This window comes from Drosophila willistoni (assembly GCF_018902025.1).
Source record: "Drosophila willistoni isolate 14030-0811.24 chromosome XL unlocalized genomic scaffold, UCI_dwil_1.1 Seg142, whole genome shotgun sequence".
Lineage (NCBI taxonomy): Eukaryota > Metazoa > Arthropoda > Insecta > Diptera > Drosophilidae > Drosophila > Drosophila willistoni.
The window spans coordinates 5347442-5371664 of NW_025814053.1; the positions used below are offsets into that span (position 1 = coordinate 5347442).

Sequence of the window (24223 nt, forward strand, 5' to 3'; positions counted from 1 at the left end):
CGGGAATAATAAAGCGGCTTAGGCAAATGAGTGAAGCGTGTGCTTAACCTAAAAGTGCAGGAATAGCAGTAAACGAGAAAGAGAGCGAGCGAGCGAGCAATAAACACAAGAGAGCGAGAGAGAGAGGCGCGTCAACTCAATTCATACGCTTTCTTTCTCAACTTTTTTTTTTCTACTTGTTTCCGCTATTCACAGATAACAACAACAACAACAACAATGAATAGTTCCTTTTGAGTAGCTTTTGTGTGTGTGTGTGTGTGCGTGTGGTTGTGCGTGAGCCTGTGCAGCCATCATGCTGCAACGACAACAACAACGACAACAAGAACAACGACTAACAAAACCAATACCAACAACCAAACACTGCCGCCTGGAAACAATAAACAAACAACAACAACAACAATTGAAAGGACCCTAGTTTTTTCATCTTCCCCCCGCCCCGCCCCACCCCACCCCACCCCTGAGTCCTATCCCAAGCCCTGCCTAATCTTGTAGTTAGCTGAAATTGCTTAGGAAATAATCTTACCCTCTTCCCCAATCAACTCATCCATCAACCTCCGCGCCACCCCACAAAACATAACAAAAAACAAAAACCAACGTAAACCATGGAGCGCATGTGGCGCAAAGTGAACCACAGTCTGCGTAATAGCAAATCACAGAATCATCATCAACATCATCATCACCATCATCAGCAGCAGCATCCATCATCATCATCGAGTTCGCAACAAGCTAATGCCCCCTGCAATGCAAGTGCTGCTGGCGTTGGAGTTGGCGCTGGAACTGGCGTTGCTGTTGCCACACCATTATCCACCGATACGATTAGCTCAGCGGGCGGTTTCGGTGATGCTCAGCTCGTGGTAGCTGTCCAAGGATTGCAGCCGAGTGGCGCTGGATCAGTTGCTGCTGCTGCTGCTGCTGCCGGTGGCAGCAATGCAACTGGCCGACGATTGGCTACCAGTGGCGGTGGGCAGCAATTACAGTTACCTCCGGGCACAAGTTGCCACAAGTCGCTGAGTCAACATGTCCTACAGACGCGCACCGCCTCATCGGAACGTCGACGGCGGCGTCGCCGAAAGAGTCGACCACGTCGAGGCGGTGGCATGAGTGTCACCAGCTGTGTAGGAGACGGCGGTGGTGATAATATGTCGTAAGTTCTACAAACATATTTTTTTGCTTCCTTAGTTCTTGAACAAAGAATTTCTTTTCAAAATCCTTCACTTTACCTTTCATATTCCTTTCTTATGCCTTTCTTTTTGAATCATTTTCCCATTCTTCATTGGTTGTTTTCTCATTTCTTAAGTGTTTTTCTTTTCAATATCCTTCGCTTTGCCTTTCTTCTTCAGTTTATCATTCTTTTTAAAAACATTATTAATTTTTTTTTAAAGTTTTTTTTTTCACTTTACTGTTTTATTTTTTTTTGTGGTTGTCCAAAATTTCCAAATTTTTTCATCTTTCTTTGGTGTTTTTCATATCCTCTTCATTTATTTTCACTTTTCTTCTTAGTTTCTTGCTTTTCCTTGATCATTCGTCCCTTTTGGTTTTCCGTTTAGTCTTATTTTCTTTCCATGCTCAGTTTTTGTCTCTCATTGTCTTTTTGTTTTCTTATTTGTCATTATTTTTTGATTTTTTTTTTCCCTTCTTTCTTTATTGTCAGAATTCCCTATTCATTTTTTCCATCATTTCTTATAGCTTATGATATCCATCTCCCCATTATTCATTTGTTGGTGTCTCCGTGTTACTTCTTTCTTCACTGATTTGCTTTCTCCCTTGCAGTTCCTCTGGCGGTTTCTACACCCTTAAGGAGCACCATCAACACTATCGCCATGGCACTTCTGGCAGTGGTATTGGTGGTGCGGGTGGTGGTGGTGGTGCTAGTGGTTCGTTCTCATCGCGTCGCCTCTTTGCCACCTCGGCGCCTAGCGGCACTGTCATGATGTATCCAAATGCCCAGCGTGCTCCAACTTTAGCAGCTGGTTCGGCTTCTGGACAAGTCACATCATCAACCACATCGAATTCTGGAGCAGCTGCAGCTTCTGGTGGTGGTGGTGCTGCTGCTCCACCGGACATCTCATTGCGTCAACGAGCCGTGGCCAAGCTGCGCATGTTCAACTTCCATCTCAACTGGGATCTGCATATGACGCACTGCAAACCCTGCGGGTGAGTGGCTTCTGAAGTTCCAGCTGGGTGCATGAGCTGAGTGGACCAAGTGGCCCTGCCACTTGAGTTTCTTACTCCAGTGGCTTGCCCTTTTGTTGGCCGCGAAGTTTTTGTTTCATTTCGAGTGGGGTTATAGGTGGGTGGGTGAGTGGGTCGGTGGGTGGCGTTAGTTGGGCTTCATTGAAGTGCCTACGGTCCTCGAATGAATTCAAATGTAAAGTGGGTCGCATATCGTCATCATCATCATCAACAACATCGTTTCATTTGGTTTTATTTCATCGTTATTTAATTTTTTTAACCAAAAAAAAAAAAAAGGGGGAAATAAAAACCGTGGCCTGGCAATATAAGGTAAATGGAGCAGAGCTTTGTGTACAATTTTAATGAAGCGCCTAACGAGCTCCTCCTTTTGACTCTGGGTCCGTGTATGTGTATGTGTGTGTGTGTGTGTGTGTTGTGTGGGGGGAGGGGCATTAGGGTGACAGTGTTTTAGAAATAATCGCACAAACTAGACGGCTATTTAATTGAATTTTCTTCTTTTTTCATTCCCCCATTCTGACCAGGCCTCGTCTAAGCGGAAGTGGCAACATCATCACTCGTCGCCTTTGTCGCAATCGTCGACGTGAGGACAATGAGCTCTATCGTTCCAATAGCTTCAAGTTTGAACGTTTCGAGCGCAAGGAGTGCCTCGAAGAGCTCTCCAATACATTGCAGAAACAGGTGAGTGACAAAAAGAGAAAAACCTCTAACAAAAACTCCAGCGCGTTGGTCATTGGCCTTACTTCCTTGTTGTTCGTCTATTGTCCCTTCCGTTGCGTTGCCTTTGGTTTCTTACTTGCAATTAGCCTTAAGGCGGCTTAAATTATGCGCATCCCCGCACACCCGAGCACATGTTGCATGCCCCAGACATGAAATTTATGCGCATAGATTACACCCAATTGAAGGGAAAACTTCGATTAATTAGTCTAAGAGGATGCCCACACTTCAATGGGCGTAATTTGGGCATACCTCATTTCATCAATATTCTTTGCGTTCATTATGATTTATAGAAAAAAGTAAACTCCTTTCTGTGTACAGGATATAAACTTATTCGATGCTTATGAAGCTTTTTAGGTTCCACAAATTGCATAAACTTTGGCTGCAGGTGCCGAAAACGGAAAGTTTCTTGCCCTGCCCCCAATTCGAAACCCCAGGAGAGAGCCCCGGCTAGTTCAATGAAGAGGGGTGGGGGCCGAGGAATCTAATTAATGGCGTGTAGCAAATTGAATTTTAATTGAGCGTCGAGCGTTGATTTTAAGTGTAAAAATGGCTGCACAAGTAACTAAGTTAACTTTAATTTGATTTTGGCAATGCTGAAATTTTTGTTAGAATTGAGTCCAACGAATGAATTCTTCTGACGTGGGTTTTGTAAGGTCAGAAAGATCAGAGAGTTGCGTTAAAGCTTTAATGAATTTTTCAACTTCTCTACTAACCATCACTCTCTCTCTTTGCCTCTCTTGATTTTTGTTTTTGCCTTCGGGTGGGGCAGATTTTGTGGTCCGCTGAATGTTGTATTCCATCCAAGTGACAGGCAACCATTTATCAGTTGATGGTTGTCTAAGTACTTCTTCTTCTTGCTGCGGTTTTGTATCCGCAGAGCACTTGAAATTGTTGTCGTGCCTTGGCTGGGTTCATCATCCTTCTAAAAAAAAAAACATATCCACAATAAGAAAAAGAAGAAGTAAAGAAGAATTCCCCAACCATTGCTATCCCTATCCCTGGTGGGTGTTGTGTGATGTGTCTTGACTTCAATCTAACAACTGTCAGCTGTCCGTTTCGATAAGCTGGCTGGACTTTAACTCAAGGGCGAGGAGGCAACGAAACTTTTACCACCTGCACACGGCAAGTTTTGTCCGTGTGATAAATAAATAAAAAATTGGCTTCGCTTCGCTTTCCCATTCAATTAGATAAAAGAGACAGAGACAGAGACAGGAGAGAAGAGACACTGCGACTGTTGCTGCTGATAATGCTGATAATGATGATGATGAAGTCCTTGCAGCTTGCATCTTGCTTGGCTTTCGCTTAGATTTATGGTCTCCAGGCCCATCCCGTGACAGCTCGAGATTCTCACGTGAACTCCGGCGGGGGAATCCCGCCTCATCCACTGACACCCACTAATCATACGGAGTGAGACGTGTCTGACAATCTGTTTTGGCTGTTGTTGGTTCACTTCTGCCTGTCAGTGTCAATTTTGTTAGGGGCATGGGGCATGGGGCATGGGGCATGGGGCAGGCCATGGCAGGACAAGAGGAGGCATCCGTTTTTGCTCCTCTAAAATAACGCAAGACAAATGGCATTGAAATTTTTTCTGGCAGTTTAAGTAGTTGGAAAAACCACCGCGTAAAAGGTTTATACAACAAAATTTCATTTGAAACTTTTCCGGTGTGTGTGTGTGTGTGTGTTATTTGGGCATAGAAAATGGTTTTCCTTTTTGAACAATCGAATTAAGGTAATGAAATTGATTTTGTTTGTCTTCTTTAGGCAAATTGGTAGCCAACAAAATTTCCGACAACAAATTTCATTTGTGTATATTAGTTTCAGAGTAAAAGGTCAAATAAAAATCAAATTCAATCAATTCATAGTTCGAGATTAAAATTGCTTTGGTCCTTTTAGCTTTTTTTTTGTTGCCTACTTTTTGGGGTTGACATTTTGAAGGCAATTGGAAATTTCATTTTAATTTTTGTTTTTTCATTTATTGTTATTACTGTTTTATTTTCTGTGAAAATATTAAATTTAAATGACTTAAAATTTCTTTTTGTTTAATGTTTTTTGTTGTTTCTTTAGTTTTTGCTTGTTTTTCAGTTCCTTTTTATAAATATTTGCCTAAATATATATTAAAATAAAACATTTTTTGAACTTTTATGTCTTAATTTTATAATATATTTTAGTTCTTAAATTCAATTAATTTGATTTATTAATATTTATTTGACAATTGTTGCTTACAGTGTTTTTTATTCATGTTTAATGTAAGCTTTATTTAATTTCTAATCATATTTTATTTGTTTTATGTAATCAATTTAATATATTCAATGCATTATGTAAAAAATAAAATCGTTTTGTTAAAAAAAAAAAATTTCATTATGTGTTTTATTGCTCTTTTTCTTTATTTTATTTGAATTTTTGTATATTTTTTTAAAAATATTTTTATTAAGAAACTGATTTTATGGGTTTTTCTTCTTATTTTTTATGGCCTTTTATCTTTGTCTCTTCATGTATTTTTTTCTGTATAATTTATATGAAATTAAATTCACTTGTTGTACATTCTATTACATTTTCCCTTTTGCCTACTCGTTTCACATTTTTCATCTCCCCCCCTCCCCATACATTCTGCCGTTTGAATGCTATGGAAAAGGTACTCATTGTCCTGGTTAATTTCCATCATCTAAATGCGTTATCTGAAGGGGCCAGAGCCAATTTTCACGGCCTACGCATTACTTTTGATGGCACAATTTTGAACATTAGAGCAGACAACAACAGACCCATCCCCCTTTCCCCATTCTCCTCCATTACTCACTCAACGACGATGATGAAAATTGCTCAGTGATCTGTGTGTTGGCAATCATTAGCCTCGAATGTCCTGGTCCTGGTCCTAGTCCTGGTTCGGGTTCTGCTTATGGGTCCTCCTCTTCCGACTTCCTTGCTGCTGCTTTCTATTCTACTTCTCATCCGCTTGTCATTTCATTCATGCAACAATTGTTGATTGCTCGTCACAGCTTAAATCCAACCCCAACCTGTCCGACCGCCCACCACCCTCTTTGGCGTGTTGCGTGTGAATTATTGTTGGTAATAAGTGAAATTGCCTTGTCAGTCAACCGGGGCAATCTTTGAGAACTCTCTCTGCCTTTCACCGCCCTCCTTTTGCTCCTCCTCCTCCTCCTCATCCATATGGGAATATGGCCAAGAAATTGAGGCATTAAGTAGCTCATTCGAGGCTAAAAATTTACTACGATAGTTGAAGGTATCAAGTACTGTAACCAGTTAATTTCCAACACCTCTAACACACACACACACATACACACAAGTGGTTACAAATTTAATCAAACATATCTAAAAGGAAAGGGCAAGGCGGTCGCGTTGTGGGGTGGTGGGGGAGGCAGCTGAATTGGGGGCACAAGGTGGTTCTAAATTATTCAGGCCGCCAACAACGTTCTGTGTTTCCTTTTTTTTTTTGCTCTAACATTCCAACATCTGAGTGTGTGTGTGTGTGTAATGCATTCAAATGAGAGACATGTCAGGAGCGTATTAGTCTTAAAGGGGTGCAAAAAGGGTGTCAATTTAAATGATTATCCCTTTTATGATTAAATCGATCAACAATTTTTCTATTTCATAGTTCATTTCAGTAATTTTTCTTTTCTCGCCACTTTTTACCTAAAAAACTCATCCAACAGTATCAAATTTACTTTTCCTCTCCGTTTTATAATACGTTTCACTCGTTTCTTAAAAACCGCTCCTGTGTCTAAGTGTGTCTGTCTCACGAGTGTGTGTGTGTGACTGAAAAATCTCAAGTTGTGCCAACACAAAAAAAAAAAAGAAAAAATTGAAGAAAAAACACATATGAAATATGCAACAACCGTGCAAAAAAAAAACAAAAAAAAAAAAATATACATACACGTTGTTTAACGCGTTTTTTTTTTTCTTTTTTTGCACAGTGGAAAAGTTTAATAAAAGTTTATTGAGCAAATTGAAGGATTATGGCAAGGAAAACTATATTTTTTTAAACCAAAAGTCTAACAAACCTTTGCGATTTTGAATGATTTTATCGATGAATCGGACTTGAGGCCGAGCCAAATAAGTGAAAAAAAAAATGATTCGTTATTCACAATCGTTTCCATTATCCCCGATGGAACTACTTTTTAGTATTGCTTCATCAGGGGGAAAACTCCACCTACGTCGGGGGTTGGAATTCGAGATCAACAGAATTGAAGATTTAATAGGTCTCCACTAAGCCACCAGTTAGGTTAGCCAAATAAGTGAGTTTCGAATAATTTGGTTTAAGAATTCTCGTTGTCTCCAAACTCTTCTTCGTTTCTTTAATATCTTAAGAACATATCTAAAAACAAGTTGTAAAAATTTAAGACCAATCAATCGAGTCATTAGCAATAAATCAAGTCGACTTTAAGAAAAACTATTTCAGAAGTGTTTCAAGAAATGTTCCTTTACCTTTATAAGATATATATGATTCAAACGTTGTAGTTAGCCTTTGGTGCCACTGTATCTTGAACATGTTTCTTAGCAGTTTCCTTTCTGCTGTTGTTTGCCAACTCAAATATGCGTTTCACTTGCCTTGCGTATTATTTGGCGCATTAAATTTATGTGCGCAATTGTGCTGAGTTGTGTGTAACGTGTCCAAATCCCATTCCAAGTTAAGCCAACCCGAACCCAACCCAACCCAACCCAACCCATCTCAAGGATCCGTTTTTGCTCCTCCAGCACATCATTTGGAATGTATTACATGTTGTGTATTCGAGTTTCCATCTCGATTTTCATTTGTCGTCGTTGCGTCAATGGGGGATTTCACCTTCTACAAACTACGTTTAGACCAAGCAGGAGTCCTTTCTAACGAAGCAGAGGTCCTTTGTGTGTTATTATTCAAAATCCAGTCAATAATACGATACGCGTTGCTAATTTATTATACCAAACACAAGGAGATCTCAACTTTACCATATGGCAGAGGGCAGAGGAGTGAGAGAGACAATTACAATTTCGAATTCAGAATTTTTGCATCCGTTAACATGTGGGCTCCACTTTCCAATCTTTCACAGCTTTCTCCTTTTTTTTTTTTTGGGTGGGGTCGAAGGGAGTTTCTTCAATTTGATTCCCCTTTATTGGCTTTTGCATTTTGTTAGAGCTTCTTAAAATTCATACACAAGAATTCCTTTTGACTCTTTGCCCCGCCCCTTCTACCATCCCCCGTTTCGTTTGTCAATTGTCTGGCAAGTTTTGGTCTTGGTTGCTCTTTTTGCCGTTCGTGTGCAAATTAGTTTATTGGAATTTTCTTGTTTTCCATTTCAATTCGAAAGCGACTCGACGATTTATTGCGACAGGGCCAAGAGGGGAGGGAGGGCATCCTGTTTTGGCCAACCAACGAATTGAATTCAATGCATTTGAGATTTAACTTTTTCAATTATTATTATCCTTTGATTAGTTAAGCAGAATACAGAATACAATTCCTAAATACATTTGGCTAACCACAAATTTTTTAAGCAGAAAGTTTACAACATTTTGTAAAGTTTTTTGTGAAATTGTTATTATCTTTTTCGATTATAATTGAAAGAAGCAGAAACATTTTTCAGTTTTTTCATCCTTTAATGGATATTTTTAACCCTTTCTTTAGTTTTTCCATCCTTTAATGGATATTTTAAGCCCTTTAGAAGCAAAAAATTGCTAAATTAAATCAAAGTCTTCTTGAAATTTGCATTCTATTGACATTTTTTACTCTATCTAACTGTCTTTTTAAGTTTGTAACATTCAAAAATTCTTTTTTGAAACACTAAAAATTCTCAAATGTCATCTAACTATTAAATTTTTGTGTTGCAGCATTTCAAAAATTAAGTTTCACTCAGTGGCAACTAAAACAAGTTGTTCAATTTCTCCTTACCCTCGGCAAACTTCTTAAATTTATAATATTACGTGTTACACATAGCCAGAGGGATACACACACACACACACACACACAGAGACACACACCCACTTCCACACACACACACACACACAACGAAATACAGTTACAAGCTGGCTATTAAAATTTTAATGAAAATGATGTCCACTGGGACGGGGTAACAACATTCTCGCATTGCCAATGACGATGACTCACAGATGCAGGAGGAATGGCAAAGAGTAGGGGGAGGAGATGGTTTGAGTTAGATGGTTTTGCCAACCTATGGGGGGGAATAAGATGAAGAAGGTGCAAAGGGGTGGAGCCTGACTGGCGAAAATGTATAGTAATAATGAAACACTGTAGAATTCGAGTGCGTGGTGTTTGGAGCAAAGTCATGGTGGGGCATCGTGCGTGCAACTGCCATATCAATATCAAAGTAAAGTGTAGCGTATCCCCTACAGCTCCTTCTCCCTCTTAATAGAGACTCACACACACACACACGTGGAACAGGTGTATTAACACTAGAGTTTCCCCCCCAACTTGGATTCGTTTCGCTGGTTTTTTTGCACGCAATGCCTGAAAATTATTTGCACAGTTTTTTTTTGTTGTTGCCAATGTATTTCAATTGAACTGAAATGGTCAACTTTACAAGCTTAGATCAGAGGGTCGACACGCATAGCCGCATAGAGGGTCAAACACACACAAAGTGCAAAAAACTTGTACACAAGTCAAGATCCTGACATTGTCTTTTGTCTCTTTTTGAGCTGTCTTGGCTTAGATGATCTGCTTTCTATGGCTCTCTTTTTGAACATAACGCACAAACTATTTAAGATCCAGTTGCATATTCTATAAACAGTTTTCTAACACTTGATTACACAATTGAGATTGCTGAAGAGTCTGTCCTTTAGAGGAATTGGTGTTTGCTATATTGATCCTATCCACTTATGTATCTCTGTACTGTATTTCTTGCTCCTTTAAGTGATACAAATCAATTCACCTTTTTTTTCAGTGTTTCCCAACACTATAGTATATGAACAGGGTTGCCATTCTATTGCCCCTGAATTCCTAGCGATTCCATTCTTATTCCAAAGAAAGAAAACTGTTTGTGATACGGTTGCATTTTCTATAAACCGTTTTCTAACACTTTATTACACGATTGAGATTGCCAAAGAGTCTGTCATTAAAAGGAATTAGTGTTTGCTTTATTGATCCTATCCACTTATGAATCTCGGTACTCTGTTCTTGCTCATCTTTTTTGAGTGGTACAAATAAGTTCATCTTTTTTTTGAGTGTTTCCCAACACTATAGTATATGAACAGGGTTGCCATTCTATTGCCCCTGAATTTCTAGCGATTCCATACTTATTCCAATGCGTATTACAATAAATTTCTTTCATCATCAATTTCCTTAGGGCCAAAAATCAATTTAACAATTAAATGAAACACACGAAAAGCAACTCTCAGCATTTTGGTAACTAATCTAAAAGAAGAATCAGCCAACTTGAGGAGTAACTCATACCACGAACCTTTGCTTTTGTATACGCCCCTTTGCTGTTGCGTTTGTTGCTTGAAATAAGTTGGCAGAGTTGCCAAAGTTACCTCCCTCCCCGCCACCCCCCAACTACATCCACCAGCATACACAGACATGGCCAAAAGTCACAGTTAGAGTAACTGATTAATATGCAGTTAAGGCGACATGGAAATAAAATAAGCAAAAATTGTCAAAAAATAAAGAAAAGTCGAAGAAAAGTGTAAGAAAAGTCGAAGAAAAGTGTAAGAAAAGTGTTCTTCTCCCCTCTTCTTACTCCTTGGTTTTCTTTTGGATTTTGGGTTTGGCAACATTTTGTGGCATTAATCATATGCGTAAAGCTTACTTCAATGAAAGACTCAAAACTGAAAAAGTGGTTGAAAAAAAAAAGAAGAAATGTCAAGCGTTAAATGTTCTTTCTTTTGCCACGGAGCTTTTTAAAATGCAAAACGTATCTTTTGTTCTTGTTCTTGTCATTTTTTTTGTATGTATGTATATTTTGGAAATTGTCTCTGAAACTTTCGTCTGTTTTCCTTTTTTTCTTCAGTGATTCTTTTTTTTTTCGTTTTTTTTGTTTCCTTAGCTATTCTTTTCTGGCATGCCGCGGTCGCATTAATTAAAATTACACAGAAACGCTTTGGGGGCGCTTTAGAGGAAGAGTCAGAGCAGGAGCAGAGCGGGTGGAGACGCAGGGAAAGGTCTCTGCTCATAAATTAAAGGCGCTTATGAATTTTATAAATTATTTGCCATGTATTTTTGCTAGGAATGGGGGGGTGGGAGAAGCCCATTAAGAGCAGACATTGCGCCCGAAAGTAGGCAGCACTTATTGAATTTCATTAACATGTGCTTTGGCGAACATCCCGAATGCAATCATTTGCATGCATGTCTGTGCATGTTTAACTACATGTCGGGTGACTGACTATGCTCTGTCTCGTTCACTCCCCCTTCGCCCCCATAACTTGTTTTTTCTTTTCTCTCTTCTGTTCTTCAACAAACTCACTTAATTTTATGCCCAAAACAATGACACGCCATAAATTTAAACGGATTTACCCGCCCTGCAACCCTTAGATCATAAGAGCGAGGCAGAAATAGTCTGAGAGAGAGAGAGAGAGGGGGGCAAAATGGGTAAGAAAACTTTCCTCAATCATACAACACTTTGAAAAGTTTTCCAAGGTAAAACTTACTTTTATTTTCATTTCATTTTGGCATCCTAACACTCTAACTTTTAATGTCTATCAATTTGATAGCTGCGAATGTGTACATAGCCATGTAGCCATAATTTTTTGGTTTGAAATTATTGCTTTGATGTAGTTGTGCCCTGCCATATGAGGGATATCCCTTTTGAAATGCCTCTAGTCTCAAATAAACTTTCAACTTTACGCATACTCTAAAAATTATAGTGTTTGTTGACTGTTTACTTTAATTATCTTTTTGATGTGGAAAAGATTTCTTTTCATGTTGAAATGTTTGAAACCTCTGGCTTGGATGTAAAAAATAATAAACTATACTACTTCAAACTGACAAACTCTGATGTTGTAAACTTTGCCTCAATCTGAGTTGTGATTCTCAACTAGTTTTATCAATGTTGGCCTTGCAATTCTAAAAATCTTTAGAAAGAAATTGCTCGCTATGAGACAACCTGTTCACTCTTTTTTATGTTGCCATTTTCATAAAATAGTTGAATGAAGTAACTCGATTGCAATGCCAAGTTACGATGATGCATTAAGGCCAAAGTGTTAAGTCAAACAGTTGAGAGACAGTTAGAGACTCTCAGACTGTGGGTTGTAGAGAAAAAACTTTTCAATCTTTCCCAAGCTATTACTCTGTTTAACAACTTAAGTCTTTTTTGAAGTATTTAAAGTAATCTAATGTGATTATGATTCACTTGAGTGCATAGCAAAACACAATTCAAAAGGATTTCCAATATTTTGAAAGTTAGTTGATGCAGATTGCAATCCTATAGATAATGGTACATTTAAAAGAGAAAGAAGTTTGAATTTGAAATAAGTTTGGATTGGAAAAGTTAAAAAATTTATTTATCATATCGAAAATATGGGTTTTTACAAAAATCTCTTGCTAAAGATCTGGGCATAGGTAACTCTAGTAGTGTCTGCGTTGACGATATCCAGGTGGCAAATAACGGGATGAGGGCACCTGAACATTCGATGAGGCAGCTCCATGATAGCCAGCATTGCCACCAAAACCGCTGCGTCCTCCTTGATGATGATGCCTGTGGAATGGATGGAAAAGTTGTAGGAGCTGCCAATAATGGAGGATGACTTGGACGACTTACTCGTGTGGCACTGTGGGCGATGTTGGCAAATGTGCACCTTCGGCATGGAAACCATTCTTATCGGCCTTATAGTTCACCGTATATTGTTGGCCATCATCTCCGGTATACGAATAGGAGCCACGTACACCCAATGATCCATGGGGCCAACCGCCATGGAACTCGCCAGTCTCATCGCGATGAATGCCATTGCCAGTATCGTATCTAATAGGACAATAACAAAAAAGCAAATTGTTGGTTTCTGATCGATTCATCGATTGATTCTCATTGATTTCGCGCACCCAAAATTGTAATTTCCATTGGCATCACTCTGATAATCACTTCTCACAATGGGAATCTGCTGTTGACCATAATGCTGACGCTGAAGTCCTCCGCCAATTGGACGAACATGTCCCGCCTGTCCACCGCCGCTGTGGACGCCATGATAACGCAATTGACTGGCCTGTGGGGCCAAATACTGATTGGAGGGCACCGAGGCCGATGCCGATACCGAGGCCGGTAAATAACGTTGAGGTAAACGTCCTGCCGCAACCATTGAACTGATTGCAATCAGGACTAGCACTATGGGATGCCAAAACATAATGTTCTCTTTCTTTCACCACAAGAAAAAAACCACAATAGTAAAAAAAAAAAGAACCACACACTCAATTGAAGTATTGAAAAAAACAAAAAACAATTAAACGATTTCGATTTCTCGATTTTGTTTTTACTAACCGCAAATCAAATGAATTTCAGTTGGAAACGTTTCAACGCCGACTGCTGTTGGTCTGGTTGGAGCGTTTTGCTTTTTATAGCCATCCCAAAAACCAAAAAGCCAAAAGCAAAAGCAACAAAAAAAACTCTATGGAGCACTCAGTCAGTCCGGCCCGGCCCGGCCCGGCCCGCCGGACCCGACCCGACCCCAAGCTCTCTTTCGCTTTGGCCTATGCCATGCTCAATTTTAATTGTTTTTTTGTTCAACGTCGTCGACGTTGCGTCGCGTCGCGTCGTCAAGTCAGTTGTTTTGGCCGTTTAATTAGCCAAGAGATTAGATTGGCCAGCAGATGCTAGTTAGATGCTAAGAGTTTTTTTGTGTTGAAGGCGTTGCAATTTCTGTTTGCCTTTGTTTTACATTTTTTGTGCTTTTCGATTTGACTTCTAACTAGATAAATTAATGTGCATCAATCAAATCAATGAGATTTTGTACAAAAGTGACACATTTCTATAAGTTTATGGGGAATTTAAAAAGCTAATATTAATCAGATTAAACAATTTAAAGAATTATGTGCTCATCTCTCTCTCTCTCTCTCTCTCTCTCTCTTGCTCTATACTCTATTACTGATAAAAGTTTATGCCAAAAGTCTATAAGACTTGGGAATATGAAATACTGCGCTTAAATTTTGTTTACTTTAAGTTAAAGAACTAGATTCTTGTGGAAATCGTTACTTTACTTTACGTTCAATTGTATCTCGACTTTGTTGTCAAGTTCGAAACAAGTTTTTTTTAGTTTTTAATGACATTTTTAATGGCTTATACAGGAGTTTAAGAGTTCTGGCATTGATTACAATCGATTGCCTCATAAATCGAACTATCATAACAGAAAAATCGTTTTAATGCTACTTGAAATATAAAATACATTTTGCAAAGAGGCGATACCTAGATTAGTTGAAATAATTTCTTCTCTTTTTGTATAATTCCCAACTAGTTTGATCAAACGAAAGCTTAATAATGAATTGAAATATATTAGAATGATGGTTAACAATAAGATAAGGAAGTAAACTAGGCGATACCTAGATTAGTTCAAGTAATTTCTTCTGTTTTTCCGTCGTAGCTATAATTCGCAACTAGTTTAATCAAACGAAATGAATTGAAATATATTAAAATGATGGCTAAGATAAGGAGATAAGCGAAAATACTATACCAAATCTATAGAAAACGAAGGCAAATTTATTAATAAAAGAGCAAGTGCTATTCGTGTGATTCATTTGGAGATTAATTTGCTGGGTGTGTGTGGGTGAGGCATTGCGATTGTATGATTGCTTTTCGTCAGATGCACCTCATGATGATGATGCGAGGTCATATTTGGGGATTGTACATAACATTTGGCACTTTGGTCAAAGAGAAGGAACACACACCATACCACAAAAATCTGCGCTTAAACTAATTATAGCAACAGGCAGCAAAACATCGGCTAGAAAGAGCGTTATATATGCTGTTTTTTTTGATACCCAGTGATTATTCAGTTGGGACAAAGCATTTTGTGTTTTGCTTACAACTTGAGAAAGAAAGAAAACTAAACTTAAAGAGTTTTTCATAAGTTCTTAAAAAAGAGAGATTCATGTGTTTTGATGTTAGATAGTATACTTTGTTCCATCATTAAGACTGGGCTTAAGCACCTGGCGGAGTTCCGGTTCGCCAAACGCAATCGAGTGGTTTGAGTTAATTCCAAAAATGCCCTCACTTGAGGGCCATTACAAGAACGAAAAACCCAAAACAAAAATGTTGCCTTAAGCGGCCACAAGCCTTTGAAGCATATAAACAACTTGAGAACACAAAACAAAAACAAAAAAAACATTGTTTTATTATGGCTTGATCGTGAACATCATCATTTGTATGCTAATGATCATCAAAACGGCAACAAACAATACGGTAGCAAAAGTAAAGAAAGCCACAATTAAGAAACTTTAATAACTCATTTTGCAGATGCTTTCATATGGAGTTCAAGGTCCATGTAAAATGTAAATTAAATCCATCTCTCCCCCCTACCCTTCCTTTAATGCTTGCGATATTTGTGCCCAATCATTATTTTCAATCTATCTATTGTAGATATTTTTAGATGAGCTGCATTATTAGAACTGGTTTTTCATTCTGGGTTTTTATGTTTGCTATCGCTATATTTGGAATTCTTATTATGTTTGTTCAGGATTTTAGTTTGGTTCTCATCATATTATATCCGCAATTATTATAATTTGCCATTGCTCATCAAACGAAACCATACGAAACGAAACGAAAACTTCATTAATTAATATAAATAATAATAAATGATGAACTAATCAAATAAAAGCGTGAAAAGTAAAGTTGCTAATGATGCTTCAGGGGGATCGTTTCGAAGTTTTTTTTTTTTTTTTGCAAGTTCCCTTATGATCTTATGATCAATCATTGTGAATTGTGGCGAAAGGTTAAAGCTTAGAACGCGTGCTCAAGATGTTAGAGATGGTTTTTTTTCTTTGTTTGTTGTTGTTCTTTTTACTTTAAGATGTTTCAGAGTTTTTCTGCTGGTTTCGATTCTTTTGTCTTGCTGGTCGAAGTTTATGCTTGGTTGACGCATCAAAATGCATAATGTATCTACACTTTTAGCTGGACGACGACGACGACGACACTCGCTAATGGTCCATCATTAAGTTTCATTAGCAGAGACTGTACACCAGACACTCTCTTTTTCTCCATACCCTTTCTCTGAAGAAATAGCTTTAGTAGCTAATGCTAATTTCAAAGACTTTAAAATGTAGAAAACAGTTTTAAAATGTTTTCAAATCTATGTATATCCTTTATCCTTATAAAAATGATATATAAAATTCAAATTTAAAAAAACTCAGGAAACAAATCTTTTAAGTCCCTTGAAAAATGTAGAAAATAGTTTCTAGCTAAGTTCAGTGTCTTTAAATTTATAACATTAATCCTTATAAAAATCAAATATTAAATAAAAATTCAAAGAATCTCAGTAAAGAAATCCCTTTTGATTTCTTATTTATAAAATTTCTAATCATATACGAATTAAATTTAGTTTTGGATCGCAAATAATCATAACTCCTCTTGATGAGTCGCTTATGAATCCTTCTTTTAATCAATTTCGAATTCCTTTTGAGTCACATTAGTACAATCGTTTATTGCTTCAAAGGATAAATTCATCTCACATAGTGTATAGAATATTCGTTGCTGTGAAAATAGTTTCCGGAATGTATTTTTCTTTTTCGTTTTTCTTAGTCTTTGGTGTGTAATTTATGCAACCAAGGGTTCTTCGTCGTTCTTTTTCTTTCTTGGGCTTAAACGCTTAAACGGATGTAATGCCAAGTCGCAAATGAACTTGTAATTTACAATGAATATGACACTGACAGCTGTTACCGTCAGCTTCTCTCTCCCTCACACACACACACTCTCAACTAACTGTTTTAACTAAGTGTACTCGATTCTAAATGCAGGTACTCGTTGTAGTTGTTGTTTTTTGGTGTTGCGAAACAAAATTTGCATGTTTTGACTGACACTGAAGACTGTACTTTGTGACAGTAAAGCGATTTATACAATTTCCAGGTTTAAAGGTTGTTTTTTTTGGTGTAAATTAATAATATAATTAAAATAAATTAGATCATGGCTAGGGAAAAAACTGTTATACAGAGTAGTCATACTTTACTATGATATCTAACTGTTATACCTAAATTGCATATTTAGCTTGTAGAGATAACTATTGCACCTAACTGTTATACCTAACTTCAATAAAATTGTTTTGTCTAACTGTTAGAACCAACTGTTACACTTAACTGTTATACCTAACTGTTATACCTAACTGTTATACCTAACTGCTATACCTAACTGTTATACCTAACTGTTATACCTAACTGTTATACCTAACTGATATACCTAACTGTTATACCTAACTGTTATACCTAACTGATATACCTAACTGTTATACGTAACTGTTATACCTAACTGATATACCTAACTGTTATACCTAACTGTTTTACATCTTAGTAGTTCTTGATATAGTTTTATAAAGATGGCCGCTTAACCTTTTGTTGAATATATAGAATTATTTGTTGTTGCATATATAGAATTATTTGTGTCGAAAAAACTGTTATACATAGCAAATTGCTGATGAAAATTTAGTAAAAGGCCCCTTAAAGTATGCAACAGTGTAATGTTCCCACAAACATTTTCATAATTCAGGACTTTCAGAACGTTTCTTTCCTTTTTTGTTTGCTATTTTTGCTCAAGTCAACATTTTTATCATTTATTTTTTCTTTTTTGTCATTGCCCCACGCCCACTTTGCAGTTCACTCGCCTGTGACTAATTGAATTATGATTTAATCTAAAGAAAATGTTTAGATATCTGTGTAATCGCCTTTTAAACGAGCCAAGAAGCAGCTGAGAAAAGCTGCCCAAGTGCACAAATATTGCAGTATGTTGGTCTGGTCTGGTCTGGTCTGGTCTCGTCCTGGCCTGGTCCTGGCTTGGCTTTGAGTTTGAACCGAGTCCCCGTGGCCCCTCTAACTATTATTGTTGTTAGGCGATGGCATTGCACTGATAAGCTTTGGCACGCACTCATCGCTCCACCCCGGCGCTTTTTGTGTTCCAATCGTTTTCGACATAAAGTTTCCTGGGTGAAATTCCACTGAAAAACCTGAAGATTGGGGGCGGGAGGGCGGTGCTTTGTGTGTGTGTTTGTGTCTTATCGCGCGTCCTTGCCCTCATCGTTATTTTCCGTTTTACTTTGAACTTTTCAACGAGCAACAAGAAATGTCAAATTCAGCTATTTGTTTAATTGAAAAAAAAAAATAAGAACTCAAAGGAGAACTGGAAACTTCTTTTCGGTTTACTTCCTTTCGTTCGCTTGCTTGCTCTCGCTCTCTCATTGAGATTGTTATGTGTCATTAATTTAAATTAGAGTTCCTCATTTCCGTTCCGACTGTGATGATAGCAATTCCTGGTCTGGCGTTCGTTGCTGATTATCCCATTTGCCAATCTATTGCATTTGCCTTATGAATTTGCCTTATAAATGAAGCCTTATCAATTACATACAAAGATTACAAATGAATGAAGAGGCGATGACTCGACAAAATGATGGCAATTTAATCTTCATATCAATTTCGGATTTCTTTTTTTTTTTTGTTTCGCCTTTGTTTGATTTAACATTTATGTAGTCGAAGAATTTATAACCTTTTTGGGGGCAATATATGTAAATAGAAGTTCAAGGAAGTAATTAAAAAGGATTCTCTTTTGAATTTCTTTCCATTTCTTCTCAAATTCTACAATTTTGAATGAAGTCAATAAAGCTCTTCATTTATTACTATTATAAACTTCCATGAAGATTTCCAAAAAATTTCAAAGAATAATAGAAATTGACAAAATGTTTTATAAAATAGTTAATACAAATTCCGCGTGAATCGTCTGTTTGCCTCTCAATAACTTCAGCAAACATTTAACCAATTCTAGTTAATTTTATGTCGAAAATTATATTCCAATTAAAGCATAGATGTTTCTTTTCTTTTTTTTTTTTGTATGAATATATGATTATAATGATGTTTAACTTGACATTTGCTTTGACTAAACTTTAACCAACTTCTGTAACTATAAGAGTCTTATCCTATGCTATGGCTTCGCCCTTTTTGTTTTTCTTTTGGGGGCAACTTTAACAAAAAGTCAGCCTAGCAACAATAACAATTTGTTGCTAATGCACTTTTTGTTTGCTTTTTGGTGGGCTTAACCTCTTGTTCCCCCTCTCCACACACATACACACACACAAACACACTGACGCATGGAGGGAAAAACTACTCATTAAGCCAACTTTCGCCTTCCCCACCTCCATTTGGATCCCCAAGGCGGCAGGGGGGGGAAACTGTGGCGATTTGTCCAGGATGAAGAAGTTTTATCCCTTCTCATTCCCCTCGATGCTATGTTTGATTAAGCAATTCCAGACGGAAATTAAATGGACACGCAAAAACAAACTGGTGGCCAAAACCCAAAATAAGAACAACTCCAAAAAAAAAGAAGCAGAATTAGTGCATAAGGTGGAAACACTGACTTTCCGATACCCTATAGCAACAACCCAAAAAGGGGTTATACTCAACATTGAGTTGGAATAAATTTGGGCCAAATGTAGTTCTTTCTTCAATTGATGGCACCCAGTTGTTTCGTCTTAGCAGAGGGTATAAAAAGGGTCAGTCAGAGAGAGATGGGCGCGAGTACCTCATTCGCCTCCTGCTTCTGGTGTGTGTCTATCAAACTTAACCGAGCAGCGCTCAAGTGAGAAGATTAAATCGCCATAAATATTAACTACAGTTGCTTCCGGGTGTGCGTGTGTGTGTGTGGGTGGGTGTTTGAGTGTGAGATGAAGCCAGCAGTTCTCCTGGCTTGCAAACTTGGACCAAAAGGTAAGACAATTTGAAAACGTTTGCCTTGATTTAGAGCCGGAAGTCACGCACATCACGTGCTCGCTCCACTCGGCGCCCTCCATCGTCCATCCATTGTGCCCTGGGACCGCTTTAAGGAGTAAAGTAGAGTCCCATGGAATCGTGGAACCAAGTGTACAAATCAAATGATTTATTTGGTCAAGACCAGAGAAATTGGAGCATTTCGCATGTTTTCAAAATAATTGAAATGTATGTGGGTTCTGAGGGGGTCTGAGAGCAAGAGAAAAGGCTCGAAATGAATGGGTCGTCAGATGTTTCACCAGGTGCAACATTGTCTAATTGATTCATTTGAGCCAGCACCAGCAGCAACAACAACACTAATAAAAGTGGAGCATTCTGTGGGGTTTATGATGATGTTGCCAACCCGCCATAAATTATATCAACTTTTTATCCAATGTTGTCTTAATCAGTTTTCTCTCGGTTTTTTGTTTTGTCTTTTGAAATAGGAATGATTTTTTGAGGTCACTCTGTCCAATGACCTGTGTTCATTTGTGGCGATTCGTAACCGCAGTCAGTTAGTTAACCGGTCAGTCAGTTGCAGCATCCTTTTTGTCAAACAACCCAACCTGTCCCAGTCCTAGCCACTAGCCTCAATCTCAATCTCTCCATTCTCTCCATTCTCTCTCTCTTTCTCTCTCATCACTTCAATTCGAATTCAAATTCAAATATCAACCCCATTTTGGTTTAGTTAATTGCCAATATTACACAAGTGCGGCCAAAAAACGTCAAGAGCTCAACTCATAAAAGTATGCTATGATGATATGACTCGCTCGCTCGCTCTCACTCTCTCTCTATCTTTGGCTATGGTTCTCTTATTTCATTTGCACAGTGCTAATAATAAATTTGCCCCCTTAAATGCCTAACTAATTAGCTTTTTTTTTTTTTAAGTAGGTCGAACATTTTCACAATTTTTGTTATCACTTTTGAAATTATTTATACTTTAGAGTTTATATTTAGCTTACTCCTATGAAAAGCTCGTTAAACCGAAAATAATTATAAAACTTTGCAAAATGAAACTCCTCTTTACATTTGAACACTTGAAGAACTCCATTTTGTTTTCATCAGCGAGAAATTTCTTTGGGAACAAGTTTCTTGACTGTTACAGTATTTTAATTCAAAGTTTCCCACGACATTCTTCTTATACATATTATGCAATATATATGTATGTATATTGTAGACCTTCTTTTTTGCCAATATAAAGATAATTTCGGGCGTCGAAAAAATCTTGTGCCGACTTTTCTAATGCTTTTTACAGCTCTTTGTGACAATGACAAAGAAAGAATAAATACAAAAAACACATAGAAACAGAAATATATCACAAAATGTTTCATAATCTTAAGAAATTGTCATTATATAATACAGAAAGGACTTGCTAAGGTGTTTCAAACAATTAGTTAATGCAAATTATTGGGTACGATATTGATTAATTTATTGATATATTTGCAATTATCGCTTTTCTTGGTAATTGGAAATGATTATTGTGAATTGTTTTGTTATATCTTTTGAAGAATCAGTATTTTTGTTAAACAAGTACACTTTTTTCTGGCAGTGAGTGTTTGTGTGAGAGTTTTTTTTTAGCGGTATTGCCACTCTGCGCAGACGCCGATATTGAAGTGTTGGTAAGGCCGGCAACGCTCTGCAGGGTTGCTACACACACACATGCAATATGTATTTTTGTATTGGTTTTGTTGTTGTGTGGGTGCCGCACGTGTCACAACCTATTTTGGGGGTTGTTGCAGAGCAGCGAACGGAGCAGAGCTAACTTGGCCAACGTCGGTGTTTGGTTCGTATTCAGTTCAGCATCAGCCTTTGCAGTGCCAGCAACAGCAGCAGCAAACGCAACGCGGGCGTTGTCGCCGTCCTTGCCGCCGACGGTCCTTAATTTAAAAACAACAACAACACAACAGCAACAAAAACTCTATTAACTAAAAGAAAAAAAAAAAACATTAACAAAAATACAACAAAAGATAGCGAGAGAGAGGAGAAAGATAGCTAGAAATAAAACATAAATAAATGTAAAATAACAACAAGAAATTGTGTGTGTGTGAAATTTGCAAAAAGAAAACAATTTCCATTTGGTTGTTGGTTGTTTGTTTTCGTTTTCGTGCTCTTTTTTTTCTGTTGTTGTTCTACTTGTGCTGGTCCTTAGACATATCATAAAAAACAAACTACTTATAAAACACAAAATTTAAATAAAACAAATTACAAAACAACCGTGGCATAAGCCTAAACTCAAATATCAGAGCCAAAGTGAAACAAATTTATAAACATTTTCCAAAGAAACTATCAAACAAAACTAAAAAAAAATAAAAAATAAAAAACAAAACAAAAACAAAACCGCTAGGTGAGCCTTACAACTAATTTATATAATTAATCGAATGGCAAATAGTTTGCCATTAAGGCGCAAAAGGCCCAGGAAAATACAAAATAAAACACAAAATCAACGAAATGATGAAAGCAAACACAAACACAAACAAAACAAGTGCGCATGTTGTTGTAATATTGCGAAATTGATTTTTCCCTCGCTAGCTTCCTTCAGCTTTCTCTTCACTTCAATTTTTGTTCGTCAGAGAGAGAGCGTGCGACATAACGGCAAGCAACGTTGAGAGAGCGCTACATCCAAACGACGCACACAGAACGAGAACGAGAGAGAAAGAGAGGCCTGGCCACCGCTGCTGCCATACTGTCTGGCTGTCAACCTGTCGCAATGTTCTCTCCTCGTTGTGTGTTGCTGCTAATCAAAGCTTAATATATTTTTTTCTTTCCTTTTTTGCCGCTGCTTTCGTCATGACCTTCATGACTCATCGCTGGGGCTATTCTAAGACAGAGAGAGAGAGAGAGAGAGAGCGGGAGAGTGAGCACGAGCAAGAGTGGGCAGGTTGGCTACGTGCCTTCGCATATGTTGTGTATTGTTGGTAGGCCGGGCCCGCCTTTTTTTTATATCTGAACATGTATACCCTATACTAAGTACTCCCACTGCAATCGGGCATATTACATAGTTTAAATATTAAAAAAATGATTAATAGTTATTTTAGTATTATTCAATTTAAGATCGATTGACAGCAATTGCTTTACCCTTTCGAGTATAGTCATTCGATCTTAGAACCATTTAACCAACAGTTTTTAATACACATCAAAGAACGTCAATTAGCAGTCAAAAGGTTTAGAAAAGTTATAGTTTCCTGATCCCATTGATCAAAGTTGCATATATATTTGAGTTGTATTTGTTAAGTTATGATTCTATTATTATTCTACTAGGTATGTCGCCTGCCATTTTAGGCGTTTTGTTTTACGGTTTTTCATTTAATTAAATTGTCCTCTTATACAATGGCTTATATAAATTGGAGCGCATGTAATTTATGTATAGTTGTGGGTCATTAATTTTTTTTTTTTTTTGGTTGTTTGTAGTTGTTGCTACTGTTTTTTTTTGTGTTTTGGTTGGCCACACCTTTGCCTAGGGCGAGTCATTACCAAGAACTAAGGTTAACTAAGGTTAGTTTGTTGTTGTTGTGGGTTGGCATCCTGGGGATAGGCCCTTTAACAGTTGATTAGTCATTTTCACTAAACTGCTAATCAAATCTTATGGTTTTAATAAGTTGCAACGGAAATTGTTGGCAAGCGTAATAGAACTACTTAATTCGTAGCATACTTTTCAGAGCAGGAAATTAATTAAATTATAGCTAAAGTTGAGAAAAGTTTGCTCGTTAAGAAAATAACGATGAAAGAGAATTGAGTCACAAATTTGTCAATTTTTGCTGTTAACATAATATTGAAAGTTTATAAGTTTGCATTCAATAATTTAAAAAAAACTCCTTTGAAAGTTTAACAGAAGGAAATTTCCCTAAAAAAATAATTGAAATTGCACTAAAACCATCAGCTGTCTATATATAATTTTGGTTTGACTATCATTTTATGCTTCCTCATCATATATTGTTGGTCTCTCAACTTTTAGTTCGAGTCCATAACTTATTTTGGCCATATTAACTATTTCAGAGTGGTTGCAGCTAATTTGAGAGAAATCGCTAGGTCGATTGACTTTGAAAGTGTATATAAACTTCGATGCTAATACGAACGTATTTTTATTTTTAGTTTTATTATATTTTTTGACGGGGCAAAAATTTTTATTTGTCTGCCAAACTTTTATTACATATATTACACTTACAGTCGGTTAAATTTTGCAACGCTTTCACATTTGCGACATCAACCAAAAAGGGGAAAGAATGGGGGGATGGGGAAGGGTAGAGAATGGTGGAATGCAATAATAAGCCCATCCAGAAAAGTTTTTTTTTGCCTTTTTGTAAGCCTTTTAATGAAGCGGCTTTTAATGAGACCCATCGAAGGGCAAAGTTAATGAACGAAAGTGGGCAGAACTGAAATGCAAATGAATATGGTAGAGAATAAATATATATACTTTGCGTTTCTTCTTTTTTTTTTCTCCTAGCCTTTTTTTGCTGC

At 37.4% G+C, this 24223-nt stretch overlaps 2 protein-coding genes across 2 annotated transcripts in view; one reads left to right on the forward strand and one right to left on the reverse strand.

Annotated features, from left to right (window-relative positions):
• Nucleotides 1–247: 247 nt before the first annotated feature.
• Nucleotides 248–24223, forward strand: part of LOC6644736 — a 51172-nt gene continuing 27196 nt past the window's right edge. The window contains exons 1-3 of the mRNA XM_023177016.2: nucleotides 248–1144; nucleotides 1771–2154; nucleotides 2715–2871. Of these exons, the coding sequence (XP_023032784.2) occupies nucleotides 603–1144; nucleotides 1771–2154; nucleotides 2715–2871 (1083 nt within the window). The 5' untranslated portion in view covers nucleotides 248–602. The remainder of the gene's footprint in view (nucleotides 1145–1770; nucleotides 2155–2714; nucleotides 2872–24223) is intronic.
• Nucleotides 12333–13351, reverse strand: LOC6644737 (pupal cuticle protein 20). The gene is made up of 3 exons (XM_002067532.2): nucleotides 12887–13351; nucleotides 12609–12809; nucleotides 12333–12545 (listed from the first exon to the last, which is right to left on the reverse strand). The coding sequence occupies exons 1-3, from the start codon at nucleotides 13183–13185 to the stop codon at nucleotides 12416–12418; spliced, it is 630 nt and encodes a 209-aa protein (XP_002067568.1). The 5' UTR covers nucleotides 13186–13351; the 3' UTR covers nucleotides 12333–12415.

Excerpts from the sequence above, each read along its gene's own strand:
- LOC6644737 (XM_002067532.2), bottom strand. The coding sequence starts at position 13,185 with ATGTTTTGGCATCCCATAGTGCTAGTCCTGATTGCAATCAGTTCAATG. Across the intron at positions 12,810-12,886 it reads AATGGAAATTACAATTTTGG|ATACGATACTGGCAATGGCA; the intron begins GTGCGCGAAATC and ends TTGTCCTATTAG. Across the intron at positions 12,546-12,608 it reads TCGCCCACAGTGCCACACGA|GCATCATCATCAAGGAGGAC; the intron begins GTAAGTCGTCCA and ends TCCATTCCACAG.